The 14867-nt window shown below is 38.5% G+C and overlaps 2 protein-coding genes across 6 annotated transcripts in view; one reads left to right on the top strand and one right to left on the bottom strand.

Moving 5' to 3' along the window:
- Eri2 (ERI1 exoribonuclease family member 2) lies at nucleotides 1-9278 on the top strand. Its single transcript, XM_028764176.1, has 9 exons — nucleotides 1-61; nucleotides 1693-1760; nucleotides 1843-1926; nucleotides 2787-2914; nucleotides 3359-3515; nucleotides 5918-6018; nucleotides 6282-6363; nucleotides 7316-7404; nucleotides 7605-9278. The coding sequence occupies exons 1-9, from the start codon at nucleotides 39-41 to the stop codon at nucleotides 8916-8918; spliced, it is 2046 nt and encodes a 681-aa protein (XP_028620009.1). The 5' UTR covers nucleotides 1-38; the 3' UTR covers nucleotides 8919-9278.
- The window catches only part of Acsm3 (acyl-CoA synthetase medium chain family member 3), a 23616-nt gene continuing 17990 nt past the window's right edge, over nucleotides 9242-14867 (bottom strand). For 4 of the 5 annotated variants that reach the window (XM_028764172.1, XM_028764171.1, XM_028764174.1 and 1 more), the window contains 5 exons: nucleotides 14447-14548; nucleotides 13318-13445; nucleotides 13123-13222; nucleotides 10212-10331; nucleotides 9242-9869 (listed from right to left, as the gene is read on the bottom strand). In XM_028764172.1, coding sequence (XP_028620005.1) covers nucleotides 9783-9869; nucleotides 10212-10331; nucleotides 13123-13222; nucleotides 13318-13445; nucleotides 14447-14548 — 537 coding nt within the window. In that variant the 3' untranslated portion in view covers nucleotides 9242-9782. The remainder of the gene's footprint in view (nucleotides 9870-10211; nucleotides 10332-13122; nucleotides 13223-13317; nucleotides 13446-14446; nucleotides 14549-14867) is intronic. The other variant, XM_028764175.1, reaches the window with a different exon arrangement.

Genomic DNA, 14867 nt, shown 5'->3' with positions numbered 1-14867 from the left:
CTTCCGGCCGTTGAACTCTTCGAATCTGAGGTTTGGGCATGGCAACCAAGCGGCTGGCACGGTACGCTAGGGGTTCCCCCTCAGGGTGGGCGGCGGTCATCCTCAGCTGTTTGGGCTGGAACTGAAAAGGGCCTTGATCTTCTCGGTCTCGAGCCCCTCTCTATCCGCGCCAAGTTGGAGGAGCCTGAGAAACCCCGGGTCCTCTGCATGGCGTGCTCCATCAGGTCTGTTCATTCTAGGCCCTTGGGAACGCCTGGAATGTGACAGCTCTGCACACTGTTCTCAGGCAGGTGCCACAGCACCCACTGCGTCCAAGTAACCTTTCTAGTCCGGTTTTATTGTCGGAATTACTACAGACTCTCGTTTTTTGGAAAAGCTCTGCACATTTGAGATTTGTGGGACACAGTGTGAACTTGCCAGGCATACTGGAATTGGCCTATAATACCATCGTGGCAAGTTGGAGTCCAGCCTGGTCCACATGGCGATGTTCAAGCAGGCTAGGGCTATATAGTGAGACTGTCTCAAAACAACAGCAAAACCAGATCCAAACAGACCACACCAAACCAAACGGTTCCAAGTGGGGTTTATTCAGGAGATAGGGCAAGGGGGCGGGGGGCGGAGAAGAAAAAGAGAAAAGGGGAGAGGTTAGAGGGGTCTGCCTATTTTATATGGGCGGTGACATAGCCTCTTGCAGGTAAGGGTGGGAGGTACCCAGGTGGATTCTGGGAATGTATGGCGGTTGCCTTGGCAACCATGTGGGTGTCACCTAGTCATGATGTTACTGGGTTCGGGCCTGATACCAACACCTATCTGGTGTATTAATGAATAGCATGGATTTCAGGGGTGAAAAGTCCTATCAAAGGATAACATACTATAGGCATCTTTAGGCAAATTATTTACTTTTCTCGTGCATAAAATACAGGTTGTAAACATGTACCACCTAGAATTGTTTAAAAGAGCTCACCGTTTATTTGCTGAAGAAGTGACTGGTGAATGTTAGTTTTTCATTCCAAATCCCTACATTGGCCTCACGTCTTGTCTTTTTCAAATAGCCAAATAACCGTTCCAGGCGTCTGCCTAGTTAAAGGTGTATTCATCAACACTTGGGACCTTTCCTTCTTTGGACTACAGTGTATTACTGTTGGGAGTCTTTTTATCATAGTTTACCTTCCAGTAGTACTCTAATAATCTTACTTCCTCCCCTAGATTTTCAGAGTTTAGGAACAGGCATTATCCCTTTAGAACATAGCAAAAGCTTGAAAAATATAAAAAATAGCGAAAGCTCTCTAGTGCATCTTTATAGTTATTTGAGTTTCTAAGTACTGCTATAAAATGAGAACAGGTAAGATTAGTGTTTATGAAGCCCATTCAGGTAAAATGGACACTAAACTCCAGAGAAGATGGCAATTAGCACAAAGACTCAGGACTTTTAAAGTCTAGCCCCAGTTTCCTTCAGTCAGTACACAGCTGTTGTTTGAGACAGGGTCCCACTATGTGCTATAAGCTATTCTTAAATTCAGTTTTGCTTTGGCCTGCTGACTGGCGAGCTGACAGGTATATGCCCCCACACCCAACTACACTTACAGTACATTAGTGAGGATTTTGCCATTTATTCAGGGCTATTACTTTGATAGCATATTCTAACTGGAGTGTAAATGAGTTTATTGCTCTTCCTGTGTTTTGCATTTTTAGGCGGCTTGGACTAATTAGGAGAAAGTCAGTTACACCAGCAAGTGGAAATCCAGGAGGAAACAGATTCAGTAAGTCCCGTGTTTACTTTACAGTTTGAAGCCTTGTACTTAAAACATTGACAAAACCTAAGAACACTATGGTCTTTTGCAGAACAGTTGTATGACTACTTAATTGTTGTTGATTTTGAGTCTACGTGCTGGAGTAATGGGAAGCACCACAATAGCCCTGAAATAAGTAAGTTTGGATTGCCAGTGGCGGATGCTAGTGCTCTTTGAGTCTTCTTAAACATCCTAGATAAAAGCCAACCAATAGGAAAACAGAATGCTGTAAGCTCATAGTTTAATATAAAAACTCTCACCTACAAAAGAATAAAATACTAAATACCTGAATGTGATTATGCAAAGTAGCTAGTTCTTTTAAGATTACGTTTAAAACTTTGATTAGGCAGAAACTGAAAAAAATGACTTTGCAATAATAAGGTACATTTTAACACATGATGGCTTCATGTTTAGTTGTAAACCAGAATGGACTTAATTTGATATTTTGACTTGTTCCTTAGCACAGCTTCTCACTGTTTTGGTTATTCTAATAAGACTTTGCTGGAATTGATTTGTTTAATAATGCTATTATAAAAGCCGTGCATGTTTAAGATGATTCACATATTGAGGCCTCTATGGTGGGACACACCCTTAATCCCAGCACTCAGGAGGCAGGGACAGGTGGATCTTTTTGAGTTTGAAACCAGCTTAATCTAGATCAGCAGCTTCAACTTTCCTAATGCTATGACCCTTTAATACAGTTCTTCATGTTTTGGTGGCACCCAACCATAAAATTATTTTTATTGCTACTTCACAACTGTAATTTTGCTCCTGTTATGAGTCATAATATAAATATCTGATATGCAGAATATCTGATATACACCCTTGTGAAAGGGCCATTTGAACCCCAAAGGGTATGTGACACCCAGGTAGAGAACTGCTCTGTATAGATTTTCACACTAGCTAGGAATAAGTAAATAAATAAATACATACATAATAAACAATAGTAAATAAATAAAATATATTTAAGTATTAACCCATGGTTCTTTTATTTAGTTGAATTTCCAGCAGTTTTGTTGAGTACAGCAACTGGAGAGATTGAATCTGAGTTTCATGCTTATGTTCAGCCTCAAGAACATCCAATTCTTTCTGAATTTTGCACAGAACTGACAGGGATAAAACAGGTATGATGCAAATTTTAGAAGCTCAAAAAATCAGTTTGCAAAAGAAAAATAAAAGCTACATACCACTTAGAATTAAATTTATTCAGTGTTAGGAGAAGTGGTGTCCACTCTAAAAGTTCACTGGAATCCCGAAAAACTCAGAAGAGCACTATAAACATCAAGGCCAAGGGTTTCAGCTCAGTGTGAGGGTGCTTACCTAGTATGGGAAAAGCCCAGGGTTTGACCTCCAGAGAGAGTGTATTTTACAGAGCTAATAATGTAACTCACTGTCTTTTATTTCTATGAAACTTTAGAGTTACCAGCCTAGTTTCTGTTACGATGGTGAATTCAAGTCTGCACTATTTCTTGCCTGTATCTGTTAAATCTTTTTACTAGATAAACTTTGAGTGCTCAGCGGCTCAGAAATTCATTTGTTGAGTTCAGAGTTTGTGGCTCTCTTATCAGGTTCAAGTTGATGAAGGAGTCCCCCTGAAGATTTGCTTATCCCAGTTCTGTAAATGGATTCATAAGCTTCAGCAGCAGAAGAAAATCAGTTTTGCTACTGGGGATTCAGAGCCTTCTACTTCTGAAGTGAAACTGTGTGCTTTTGTTACTTGGTCAGGTAAGGCATGACTTATGTCTATAAATAACACTGGGTGGTACTGAGGCTGAGGAGGTGGTTCAGCAGGCACAGTGCTTGTTACCCAATCATGAGGACCAGAGTTGGCATTCTCAGAACCAGGGTCAATCCACACAGGCATAGTGGTCTATATGTACTCCAAGTACACTAGGTGGAGACAAGGAATCCCAAGAGCAAGCTGCCTTGCCAAACTAGCTAAGACAGCAAGTCCTAGGCTCAGTGAGGAACCGGATCTCAGGAGATAAGGTGGAGAGCAACTGGTTCCTAATGTCAGTCTTGGACTCCTGCATATATGTACACATGTCTGCATTACATACACATGCATGTGTCCACATACCTTCACCCATTCACACCATGAATATGTGGCACCTACATAGCACACATACATATGCCCCACCCAGCAAAAAAAAAAAAAGAATAGAGTATCACTTCCACTATTTACTGCTTTAGATTCTAGTTTCATTCTTGCTAACCTAGAATTATATTTGTTAACCTAACTGACCAGAGAAAGAAAATCAAGGGCCTCACAATCCTAACCAAGAAAAGCCAAGTCTCTTTCTTTTCTTTCTTTTTTTTTTTTTTCTCCCGAGACAGGGTTTCTCTGTATAGCCCTGGCTATCCTGGAACTCACTCTGTAGACCAGACTGGCCTCGAACTCAGATATCTGCCTGCCTCTGCCCCCCAAGTGCTGGGATTAAAGGCATGCACCACCACTGCCTGGCTCTTTTCTTTTTTTAAATAATGATTCTTCAGTGCTGGGAACCACTGAAGGCAGTTTCTGAAGAAGAGTGGATGCAGAGTGGTGAAGGGAAGGAAGGATCAGACACAGGAGAGTCCTTCACTTCATGAGAGGCAGGACAGAGAGGAAGCACATCTCGATTTGGCTTTTCCTACTCTGACAACTTTTGTCTTTTTCCAGCTTTATTTATACATAAAATCATTTCCTCAGAAGTGCTTTTCAAAATTCATTTTCTTCTAAATTCTTCCTTGATTTCATAAGATTATTAACAGGAACAAAGAGCAAACAGCAATTTTATTAAAACTAAAAATTAACATTATGATAAGATCAACTTTCTTTAAACTCAATGACTTCTTTAAGATTGGTCCTGTGAAGCCTTGCAGTTACAGAAATGGTGGACAGGAGGACTCTATTTGAATTGATTCTGTTTCAGTTTGGCGTAAGATTAATAGATCAAAAGTTATTTCCCACTCCCATTACATCAAACTTAGCTTTCTATAAAAACCCTTATTTAATTCTTCCTTTCCTTCCTCTATATTTCTTCTATATTTGACATAAACCATCGTCCTTTTTCTTTGATTCTTAAAGTATTGTTCATTCCCTTTGCTTAAGCAAGGGCATTCTATCAGTAAAGTTCTGATCTGACAAGCCTGTTCAGGAAGCCAGGCAGTTCACTGAGCCAGGATGCCTTCCTCTGTGTCTCTATCTTGAACTCTTTTTTCAATATGATTCCTATCTTATCTTGAACTCTTTTTTTCAATATGATTCCTATCTTAATTACAATTCTATTAAGAACAGAAGAACACCAGGATTCCTTAAACTGCTTGCTTTTGGCTTCTGGAAGGTACCAAGGCTTGTCATAAACTTGCATGATCAAAATCTCATTCACACAAGTTCCTTGTTTCTAAAGTTGAACATTAAAAACCTAGCAAATCAATTACAGCTTGTCAGCTTCTAGAATTTCCCCAAGTTTTTCTTCTTTAATAATTCTTCTCAAATTCTCCATCTCATGCTTACTAACAATACTCATTAATGATCTAAATATTTAAGTATTAAGTTCTTGGAAAAACTCAATTTTCTGTGTAAATTTTTTTCTAGGGAACTTTCATTAATTTCATTCTTGTTTACACTTGCTTCTTTTTAAATCCCAGCTCTAGCTTTCAGAGAGAGGCCTTTAATAGTAAGAAACATAAGTATAGCAAAAGGTATGCAGTGAATATCCACCAAGGGCAGTGAAGGGTCTGTCCAGGTTATCCAAGCACCAGAACTTTGTCAAACAGCACCTTCAGGATGCTTTGTATTGCCACTCCAGGACCAAAAGGAGCCCTGTCTCAAAAGAAGATGGGTGACATTTGAGTAATAACACCTGAGGCTGTCCTCTGACATTCACACAGACCCACTTGCACCAACCCACATGCACACCCACACATACACACCTGTACATACACAGAAGATAGTATTTTGAAACAGTCATCAACATAATTTCTTAATGGTAACTCCTATAAGATGTAAGGTAATATAAAATATATGACCACTAGTTATTAGTGCAGAAATTAAATCTTACTGTTCTATCGTATCTCATTTTGTATTTTATTTGTAAATGGAAACACACTGACATTACTGACTCTTAGTATCTATAATGCAGACTGGGACTTGGGCGTTTGCCTAGAGTATGAGTGTAGAAGAAAGCAACTGTTAAAACCTGTTTTCCTAAATTCTTGGATTGATCTCAGAGCAACTTACAAGGTAAGAATCAAAGGTGGGTGCATGCTCACTTTGTTTCTGTTGAAAGTGGTTACACTTTATCTTATTGGTGTGAATTTTATAAGTAAGGTATTTTTCTTTTGGAATGTTCACATAAATTTGTATCTTAAAATAATTGAGACAGCACAGCAGTAATAACTTCTAAACCTGATAGCACTAAAAGATATAAGAAATAACTTTGTAACTTCTATAGTAGTCATTGTATTTTTAGAAATGTCTTTTTTTTTTTTTTTTTTTTTGATTAGCTTTTTTATAAGAGAAAACCCAAAGGACTGAGTGGTGCCTTGCAGGAAGTGGGAATAGAATTTTCAGGAAGAGAACATTCTGGTTCGTATAAACTGATAATTATTTCATTATGTAAGTCATTTAACATTTGTAAAACTTTTCATATTAGTTTCATTTAGGAGGTACTATCATTATTAATAGCTTGCAGGCTGGAAAAAAATGTTCTTTTTTTGGACAATTTTTTTAATTGAATATTTTATTTATTTACATTTCAGATGTCATCCCCTTTCCCCATTTCCCCTCCCTAGAACCCCCACCCTCCTCCTTCTTTATTTGCTTTTATATCATTTTAATTACATGGATGTATTAAGGTCAGTTCTAGGTTGAGGGTCTAGCAATACAATAGATGCAAATAGTCAAGGAACAAGCAAGACAATAAATACAAATAGTCAAAGAACAAGCAAGGCATTAAACATAATTCCGTGAACACTTCCATGATCACTGTTTCTAAGGGCTTATCAGGATGACCAAAATATCTGAGCCAATTTCCCTGTCCTAGCCCAAAGACATTTTCTTTTTTTGGAAAAAAATGTTCTTAAGCTATAAAACTCAAATTATTTCTGATTTTTGAATTATCAGTTTCTTGAATTTAGATGAAGTCCACCATCTAGTGGTTCTAGTTGGTTTAAAAATAAATACGTAAATAACGAAAATACTGAACACATCAACTAGAAATACAGGTGCCCAGATAATATGATGACCTAGTGAAAAAAAATGAACATGACTAATTTTTCACGAATGATGGTCCATACAGACCGATTGTCACATGTTTGAAGCAGGCTGACAAATTTTCACCTGTGTAAATACAAGCCAGTTTATCTTTTATTGGTAATGCTTTCATGACTTCCCATAGACCAATTTATGATGATTAAAATCAGCAGGTGGTCATAAAAGTAACAGTATGCCCCAATTTCTATTTAAGTGTAATTTGCTTTCTGTTATTTCTTTATGGTAGTACCATGGCATTCAGTGTTTGATACTTTTATTTCCTCAGGCATAGATGATTCTCGGAATACTGCTCTTCTTGCTTGGAAAATGATCAGGGATGGTTGCCTAATGAAAATTACCAGGTCCTTGAACAAGGTTAGTGGTATCTTGTCGCTTTATTTTGTCATTTTGAGGCCTCGGGTAGTAGTCATGTTCATTAAAATGCTGATTTCATATGTGTAGTCATTTATGCACCAATGGCATTTTTTCTTTTCTTGTCATATATAATGTCTATGTCTATGGAAGAAATTATAAATACAATTGCTAAAGCAATGGATTTGTCTGTGGGATCATAGGTTCTCACTAAGAAGAATCCCAAGATTTTGGCCAGAAATTTGGGTACAGATCAAGTTGAAGAAGCATCTGCCTGCAACATTAGTATCCAGGGTCCCAGCATATATCAAAAGGAGCCCCAAAGTACAGTAAAGGAAAATGCTCAAATGAATTCAGTTTGTGTGAATTCCTGTATAAAGGACCAATTACAATTAAAAAGCAACATGAAAGCAGATCTTTACAATGTCAAACATAGCTTGCCTCTTTTCACTACCAAGTCCTCCATGTCTGTGGAACAACTTCGTTCCCCCACCTTAAATATGCAGAAACCAAGTAAAAATGATCAGCTTGCATCAAACGACAGCTCCAAGTCCTCAACACTCAACTCCAACTTGGTACTTGTGTCTACAACCATCCCGTCTGTTAATCTTGCTTCTGATGTAGAAATGGGTCATACTTTTGACTGTTTACCAATGTTGACTGAGTGGGAAGATGTGGTTTTACTGCCAGCATCTCAGGCTGAGTTAGACGTAAACTGTATGCCTCCTATTAGTGATACAAATGTGTATACTTCATTTAATTCTGCAGAGAGATCATTGGTTTCAGAAGAACCAGAAACCCTTAGTTATGAAAACTTTGAAGACCTTAAGGAAACTCCTCAAAACTCTGAGACATCTAAGTCTATTGTGTATAAGAGTCCTCACAGTACAGTCTATAATATAAATGGAGCCAAGCACAAAGCAAGTTCAGATGCCTCTGCTTTTAAGTTACCCGAGTGCAAACCATTTCCTTTCACCAGTGTTCATGCGAATGCATCACATCCTTCAGTTCTGAGGAAACAGCCTCTCCTTTCAGGTGGTACTAAAAGGAATTCACTGAGTCCTCCAGCTTTCCCACAAGCCAAAAAGCAGACCTTCACTATTCATGAAGAAAAGCCAGCATCATCTATTTGCTCCCCTGGAACAACTTGTAAAGTTTCTCCCTCTGTATTAACATCCACAGTTAATCTACAAGAGCTTTGGAAGACTGGAAAGATGACACCCCCTTTATGCAAGTGTGGCAGAAGATCTAAGCGGCTTACTGTTTCTAATAATGGGCCAAACCATGGGAAAGCCTTCTATTGTTGCCCTGTTGGGAAATACCAAGAAGACAGAAAATGCTGTGGTTATTTTAAATGGGAACAAACACTTCAAAAAGAAAAAACCAATGGCAAAGCTCTACCTCATTCCTCAGAAGGACTCACTTTCAGCTCTCCAGAAACAAGCCATAGTCATGACAGAAATTTAAATTTTCCTGTTAAAAATTCTTTACGACTCAGACCTTCAATGAGACATTGATAAAACTTTCTTCTAAACTGTCTTTTACTTCAGTATAAGTCTTATCTGACTTTTATGCAGGAAAGATAGCAGTAGGGTTTACGTTACACAGCCTCAGCATATCCGAGTACTGCAGCTATGCTGAAGCAGTTCTTACAAACAGAAGGGAAGTGTCTTGTATGATGTGCACTCTTGCCAAGTAGTTGTCTGTCAACTGTCATCTGTTCATGTAGTAATCCTTGCTCCTAGATTTCCATGGATGAACATTTGGATAATGTCATATATTTTATATATTAACATCTGCTGAATTTGTCAAACTATCATAAAGGACTACAAGGAAAAGCTATTTTTACAATCATGTTTATTAGGTTAAATTTAATAACTAGCCATAGAGACAGCTGTCTCTTGTACTTTAACCTTCAAACAATTTTCAAACTATTTTTAAATTACTTGAATAAAAATATGACTAGTAAAGTTCTTATTCAAGTTTTAGGTAAATATTCTAAGAATTATGACAATTTCCTAAAAATAAGGTTTTTTTCAAAGTTTGAAGATTTGTTCTGATTTGTATATTACCATATTAGAACTGTTCAGTTAAGTTTTGTAAACCTGTGTGGCAGAGGTTTGGTTTAGAAACTGCTCCTAAAATAAATGTTAAGACATCTCAGCATCTGATGACATTCATTTTATGTTGGCAAGTTACAGGAACATTGACTTAAATGCAGAAGGATTCAGTGATTATTTGATTTCAGAATTAGGTCTCTGTTGTCATAACTACAAAATACTTTAAATTCAGTTTAGAAGCAGTCTGCCCACGTAATCCGTGGTTCCTGCAGACTCGTAGACTCTGTGTTTGTAGATACGCAGGTGATGAGTGGGATGAGTTTAAATTGTTGTCCATTCCTTTTTTCTCAGTTCATTTCTTTTGACCTTCCCACTGACGGTCTTTGGCAGCTCTTCGATAAATTCTACCTGTTGGTATTAAGGGGAAAAAGAAGTTAGTCTAGCACTTGTAAACTTCATTCAGGTCACGTCCGTTACGCAATAGTTTCAAATTCTAGATGAAAGGATGAAGTTGGGTTTTTTGTTTTTTGTTTTTTGTTGTTTTTTTACATTAATATTATGAGCTAATTGACTGAATTATGTTGGGGGCTTCAGTTTAGCCTCAGAATTTTTGATTAACTATTGTCATTAGCTCTGTTTAAAACCTCTTGCATAGCATATTTAAGGAGAAAGGTCATTTAAAATAAAAAAAAACAAATAGAAAATTTTCCAAAGCACCGAACAAATCTCAGTTGTAGCAAGGAGGCCTACCTTTCTGGGGTATTTGTAAGGCGCTGTGGTCTTTTTCACATGCTCCTGAATCTCCTTTTTCAGTTGCTCTTGATCGTGGGACTTGTAATCGGGATTCAGGACAATAAAAGCCTTTACTACCTAAAGAAAATGTGTAAAACATCAGATCTGTTATGTATTCACTGTCTTGGCATGTCTTGTCTGCCTTCTCTGAGTGGGAATCTGCCTGGGGGAGTGAACCACCAGTGTGTGTGGCATGCTGTAATACAGTCTCACTGAGTGCTCATGCTCCTACGTCACCTGGCTGGTCTGTATATCAGTCTTTCTCAGTACCAGAATGCTGGGGCAGCCTCCTTTGCTCGGGATCACTCTTGAACCCCTGCTCTGACTGTGTTTTGAACTGTGTGTCCTGATCTGAGTCTGATGACCTCTGCCCTTGGCTTGCGCTTAGAAACACAGCAGCACACTAAGTACAACCTCTTGTGTAACAGCCCAGCTTCTAGGCCTTACTCAGCTCAGCCCTTGTTGAAGGGAACAGCTCACTCAGACCATGCATTCTTTTTTCTTTCTTTCTTTCTTTCTTTCTTTCTTTCTTTCTTCCTTCCTTCCTTCCTTCCTTCCTTCCTTCCTTCCTTCCTTTCTTTCTTTCTTTCTTTCTTTCTTTTTTTTTTTTTAAGACAGAGTCTTGTCATATATATCAGGCTGGCCTTGAATTCACAGTGGTTCTCCTGTTTCAGTTTCCCAAGTACTGGATTACACTAGTATACTTATTTTTTTCCCCCAGTAAGGATTGAACCCAGAGACACACCCAACCTTTTCCATGTGTTATTTATACAAGGCTATAATAATACCGTTAGCCTCTTCGCTATTGTTCTGACCCACTTACATAAGCAATAAGAAGAAGTGACCATGGCTGGTGCTATGCCCACAAATCCTGTTCCCCAAAATCAGCCCTACCCAGAACTGTTTTGGGAGTTTTAGGACCTTTGAATGGAGAAGGAAGAAGTCTGAGGGGGATCATGTCTATTTTATTCCTCCCTGGGCACTGCCAGCACTATCACTCACTGCTTCCCTTAGATGCATAACTCTGTCTGAGGCAAACAGTATTTAGCACCAAACCCAGATTCTCAACATGACCTATAGTCCAGAGAGGCCCTTACAACTCTTTTGATTAAGTACTCTGTACTTTAGAAACTAAAATCTTACCAAGTTTATTTTGTTTACTCCTTAATCAGGGGGGAAATAAGCTTAATCAAAAATTTGGAACAGTCATTTAGAAAAGCCATTTGGTAAGCAGTGACAGCTTGTAACTAAAATTTTACTGGCTGCTCGTCCCTAGGACCCACATGGTAGTTCTTACAAATGTCTATAACTCCAGTTCCAGGGGATCTGACACCTTGACACAGATATACATGTAGGAAAAACAGCAATGCATCAACAAAGACAAAAATTTAAAAATCATTTTTAAGAAAGAAAAATATAATTAAACACACACCATTGGTGGTAGTGGAGGCGGAGGAGGCAGGGAGTTGCTGGGAATTAAATCTCATACTAAGCACATATCAAGCAAACTCCAGCATTGAGTTACATCTTCCCGGAAAAATCAACTGAGAAAATATTAATGTGGCAGTTAAGAAAATGTTCATTTAAAATCTTATTTTGCTTCTAGATAATTCACCTGAGAATAAGTTAAAATTCATGCAGATTGTCAAATGTAGTTTGGCTTAAGTGTATTAGAAATTCTTAAAACAGGCAACAGTAAACAGTGCATAGTAAGCTTAAGGACTGTCACAAGCAAACAAAAAACACTTATATTTGAGATAGTATACATAAGTCTTCATTTTATCTGATTTTGATCAATTTTTCTGGAATGTGCTACCCAATCAAAGATCTGGTTAGCCCTTTCCTAGAGAAGGAGCCAAACCTGCTAGAACAGGCCTGCCACAGAAAGTAAAAGGCTGCATGTAGCATGCAGTACATTGCTGAGCATGGATACCTTGAGGCATCCATCTCTATCCTCCAGGAAGTATTGCAGCCCACCAGTGTTGGGAAGTTCAAACTCTCCTCCTCACTCCAGCTAATGTCAACACTATACCAAGACCCTACAGCTAGAGAGGAACTGTAAGCCACCTACAGATCTTGACTGTATCATATTCTGGGATACCTGATGACTGCCAAGCCAACTCTGCTCCTTGCTCACCCTATCCCAAATAAGCATTTGCCTAGGCAGATGGAGTTGGTAGAGATACAAGGTGTGGGAAGAGCTAAGACCCTGTGAGTGAGATGTAGTGAAGAGATGCTTTTAAAGCTATCTGTTCTCTCCTCTCATCTACCTCAAATAGTCTCTTTCACAGTAAAATAGGACTAACATAAACACTGCCCAAGGGCTAAACCAGCTCAGGGTCATCCATGAACACAGTGGGCTATCATCTGGCATCAAAGATCACTTGGGAAAAAAAAAAACCTTGGAAGGAGAGCCATTCTTGTTTTAGGGCAATATTAATAAGTAAAGTAACTTAAGTGAAATATTGTTTTAAAGTATGTGTTTAGGGGCTATGAAGACAGAACAGTGCTTGTTGTTTAAGCATAAAAAGCTGGGTTCACATCCCAAGTCCCATGGAGCAGGGGGAACCAGGCATAGCAATACAGGTCACCCGAGTAGTGGGAGGAGGAGACAGGGATCAAGGGCTTACTGGCCCACCATCCAGCCTAGCCTAAACAGTGAGCTCCAGTTTCAGGGGAAGACCTTGTCTCAAAAACATAGGGTGAAGAAGTGACTGAGGAAGGTATCTTAACATCCACTTGTGCCTACACAGGGAAGTCACACCCACGTATATGCATGTAACACACAAAGGAAGTGTGCACTTAGATGATCAATGAAGTTGAAAGTCGAGATGGTCAGGTTTTGGGTTTTTTTTTTTTTTTTTTTTACCTCTCCTCTGATGGGGTCTGGGCTGCTGACAACAGCTGATTCTGCAATGGAAGGATGTTCTATGAGGGCACTTTCTACCTCAAATGGTCCAATTCGGTAACTAGGAAAACATGACAGGAATTCATAAGGGTGAGCTATAGATTCACCCCCAGAATGCTTGATAGGTAGACATGCGTATATGGAAAAGAAAATTACCCAGAAGATAATATGATATCATCTGATCTTGCAACAAACCAGAAATAGCCATCCTCATCCATATATCCTCTGTCCCCAGTAATGTAGAAATTCCCTCGGAGAGTTGAAGCTGTTTTTGAAGGATTATCCTATAAAACAAGTAGCATGTTGTTCATATTATTATGAATGTGACTCTTTTGTCCAGTCATTTTTTAAATGTTCAAAGAAAAAGAAAGTTTGGCTCCTTTGAGAAGCCTCAGAGCAAAGAAGAGTCAGAGTCAAGTAGGAATGAATTTCAAGCATGGATCCATCCCAATATAAGAGAAATACTTTACAGTTACAAAGACTTTGGTACAACTCCTAGAGAATGTTTTATGTAGACTATAAGATAAATGTTGCAGCATCCCTAAGATTTAGAGAGTAGGCACAATTAAGCCTTTTTCTAAATAATACCTAGTACTACCATGGAAAGAGACGGTTAAAAGAAAGCGCAATGCTTACTCCAGAGCAGAAATGTTCTTTGGCTTGGCTTGGTTTGCATAAGAAAAGACTAGTTCTATAACTGGCATAAGAGGAAAACAAACAAAATATTGCTACCTTCCATCGAGGTCACTGGCAGGTATGATCTGGACCTCTTAGTATATTGATATAAATGTTCTAATTTGTATACCATGGTTAGAGATAAGAAAGTTTCTTTACTTTACCCTGTGGCCCCATTTCTTGTTTCTCTAGTTCCTCTGGAGTGGGAGAGAGCTAATCAGATGTCAGAAAAATAGGTGTGTCCCATTTGCTAGTTGATACTAGGAAAGCATAGCTAAGAGCTGTCTGGGATGGTTCACTTCCAAGGAGAGGGCACCAAAGTGCTATTTGGCAAGGACATTGTTTCTTGAATTATCTGTCTGTGGGACTATTATTCAGAGCAATGACTCTCTCAAGGAAGGACAAAATTCCTAGGTTTGTTTTACAAAAACAGGAGTAGTGACCAAATACTTTTGGTATAGGGTCTCAGGTATTCTAGACTGCTCTCAAACTAGCTTTGTAGTAACTGAGGATGGTTTTGAATTTGAAGCCTTTCTCCTTCTGTATCCCAAATGCTGGAATTACACTTTTGAGGAATAAATAGAAAACATTTTTAAAATGAAGCTCTTACCACATAATGAGTAAAAAGGCCAAATGGTCGATCAGGAAGAGCTCGGACAGCAATATCCCCTTCCTGTCCAGGAGGAAGAACAGTGCCATTTTCATCTAAAATCTAGAATAAAATATGTCAGTTTACTTAAGAGGATTTTTTATTTAATGCCACATCTGAAATTTTTGCTTTGAATCTTTTGGACCAGAATATCAGCTTAAAACCATTTTATATAGACTTTAAGTCCTTAAATGTATTATTTACCCAAGTTATTACTGTACAAAATGCAAATTGCCAAAATGTGAAAGAGTAGTAGAATTTCTCCTTACCTATACCACCCAAATCATATTTTAGTAATGTCCTTTGGGACATTTATAGACAGAAAAAACTAGGATCACTTACAAAGTTTTGCAACCTGCTTTTGTTATTGAGCAATATATCT

Source organism: Grammomys surdaster, unplaced genomic scaffold (assembly GCF_004785775.1).
Source record: "Grammomys surdaster isolate TR1022 unplaced genomic scaffold, NIH_TR_1.0 142, whole genome shotgun sequence".
NCBI lineage: Eukaryota > Metazoa > Chordata > Mammalia > Rodentia > Muridae > Grammomys > Grammomys surdaster.
Note: the sequence above shows the minus strand (reverse complement) of the source record. Positions and strands in the feature narration are given on the sequence as shown.

Excerpts from the sequence above, each read along its gene's own strand:
- Eri2 (XM_028764176.1), top strand. The coding sequence starts at position 39 with ATGGCAACCAAGCGGCTGGCACG. Across the intron at positions 62-1,692 it reads GCAACCAAGCGGCTGGCACG|GCGGCTTGGACTAATTAGGA; the intron begins GTACGCTAGGGG and ends TTGCATTTTTAG. Across the intron at positions 6,364-7,315 it reads TTCAGGAAGAGAACATTCTG|GCATAGATGATTCTCGGAAT; the intron begins GTTCGTATAAAC and ends TTATTTCCTCAG.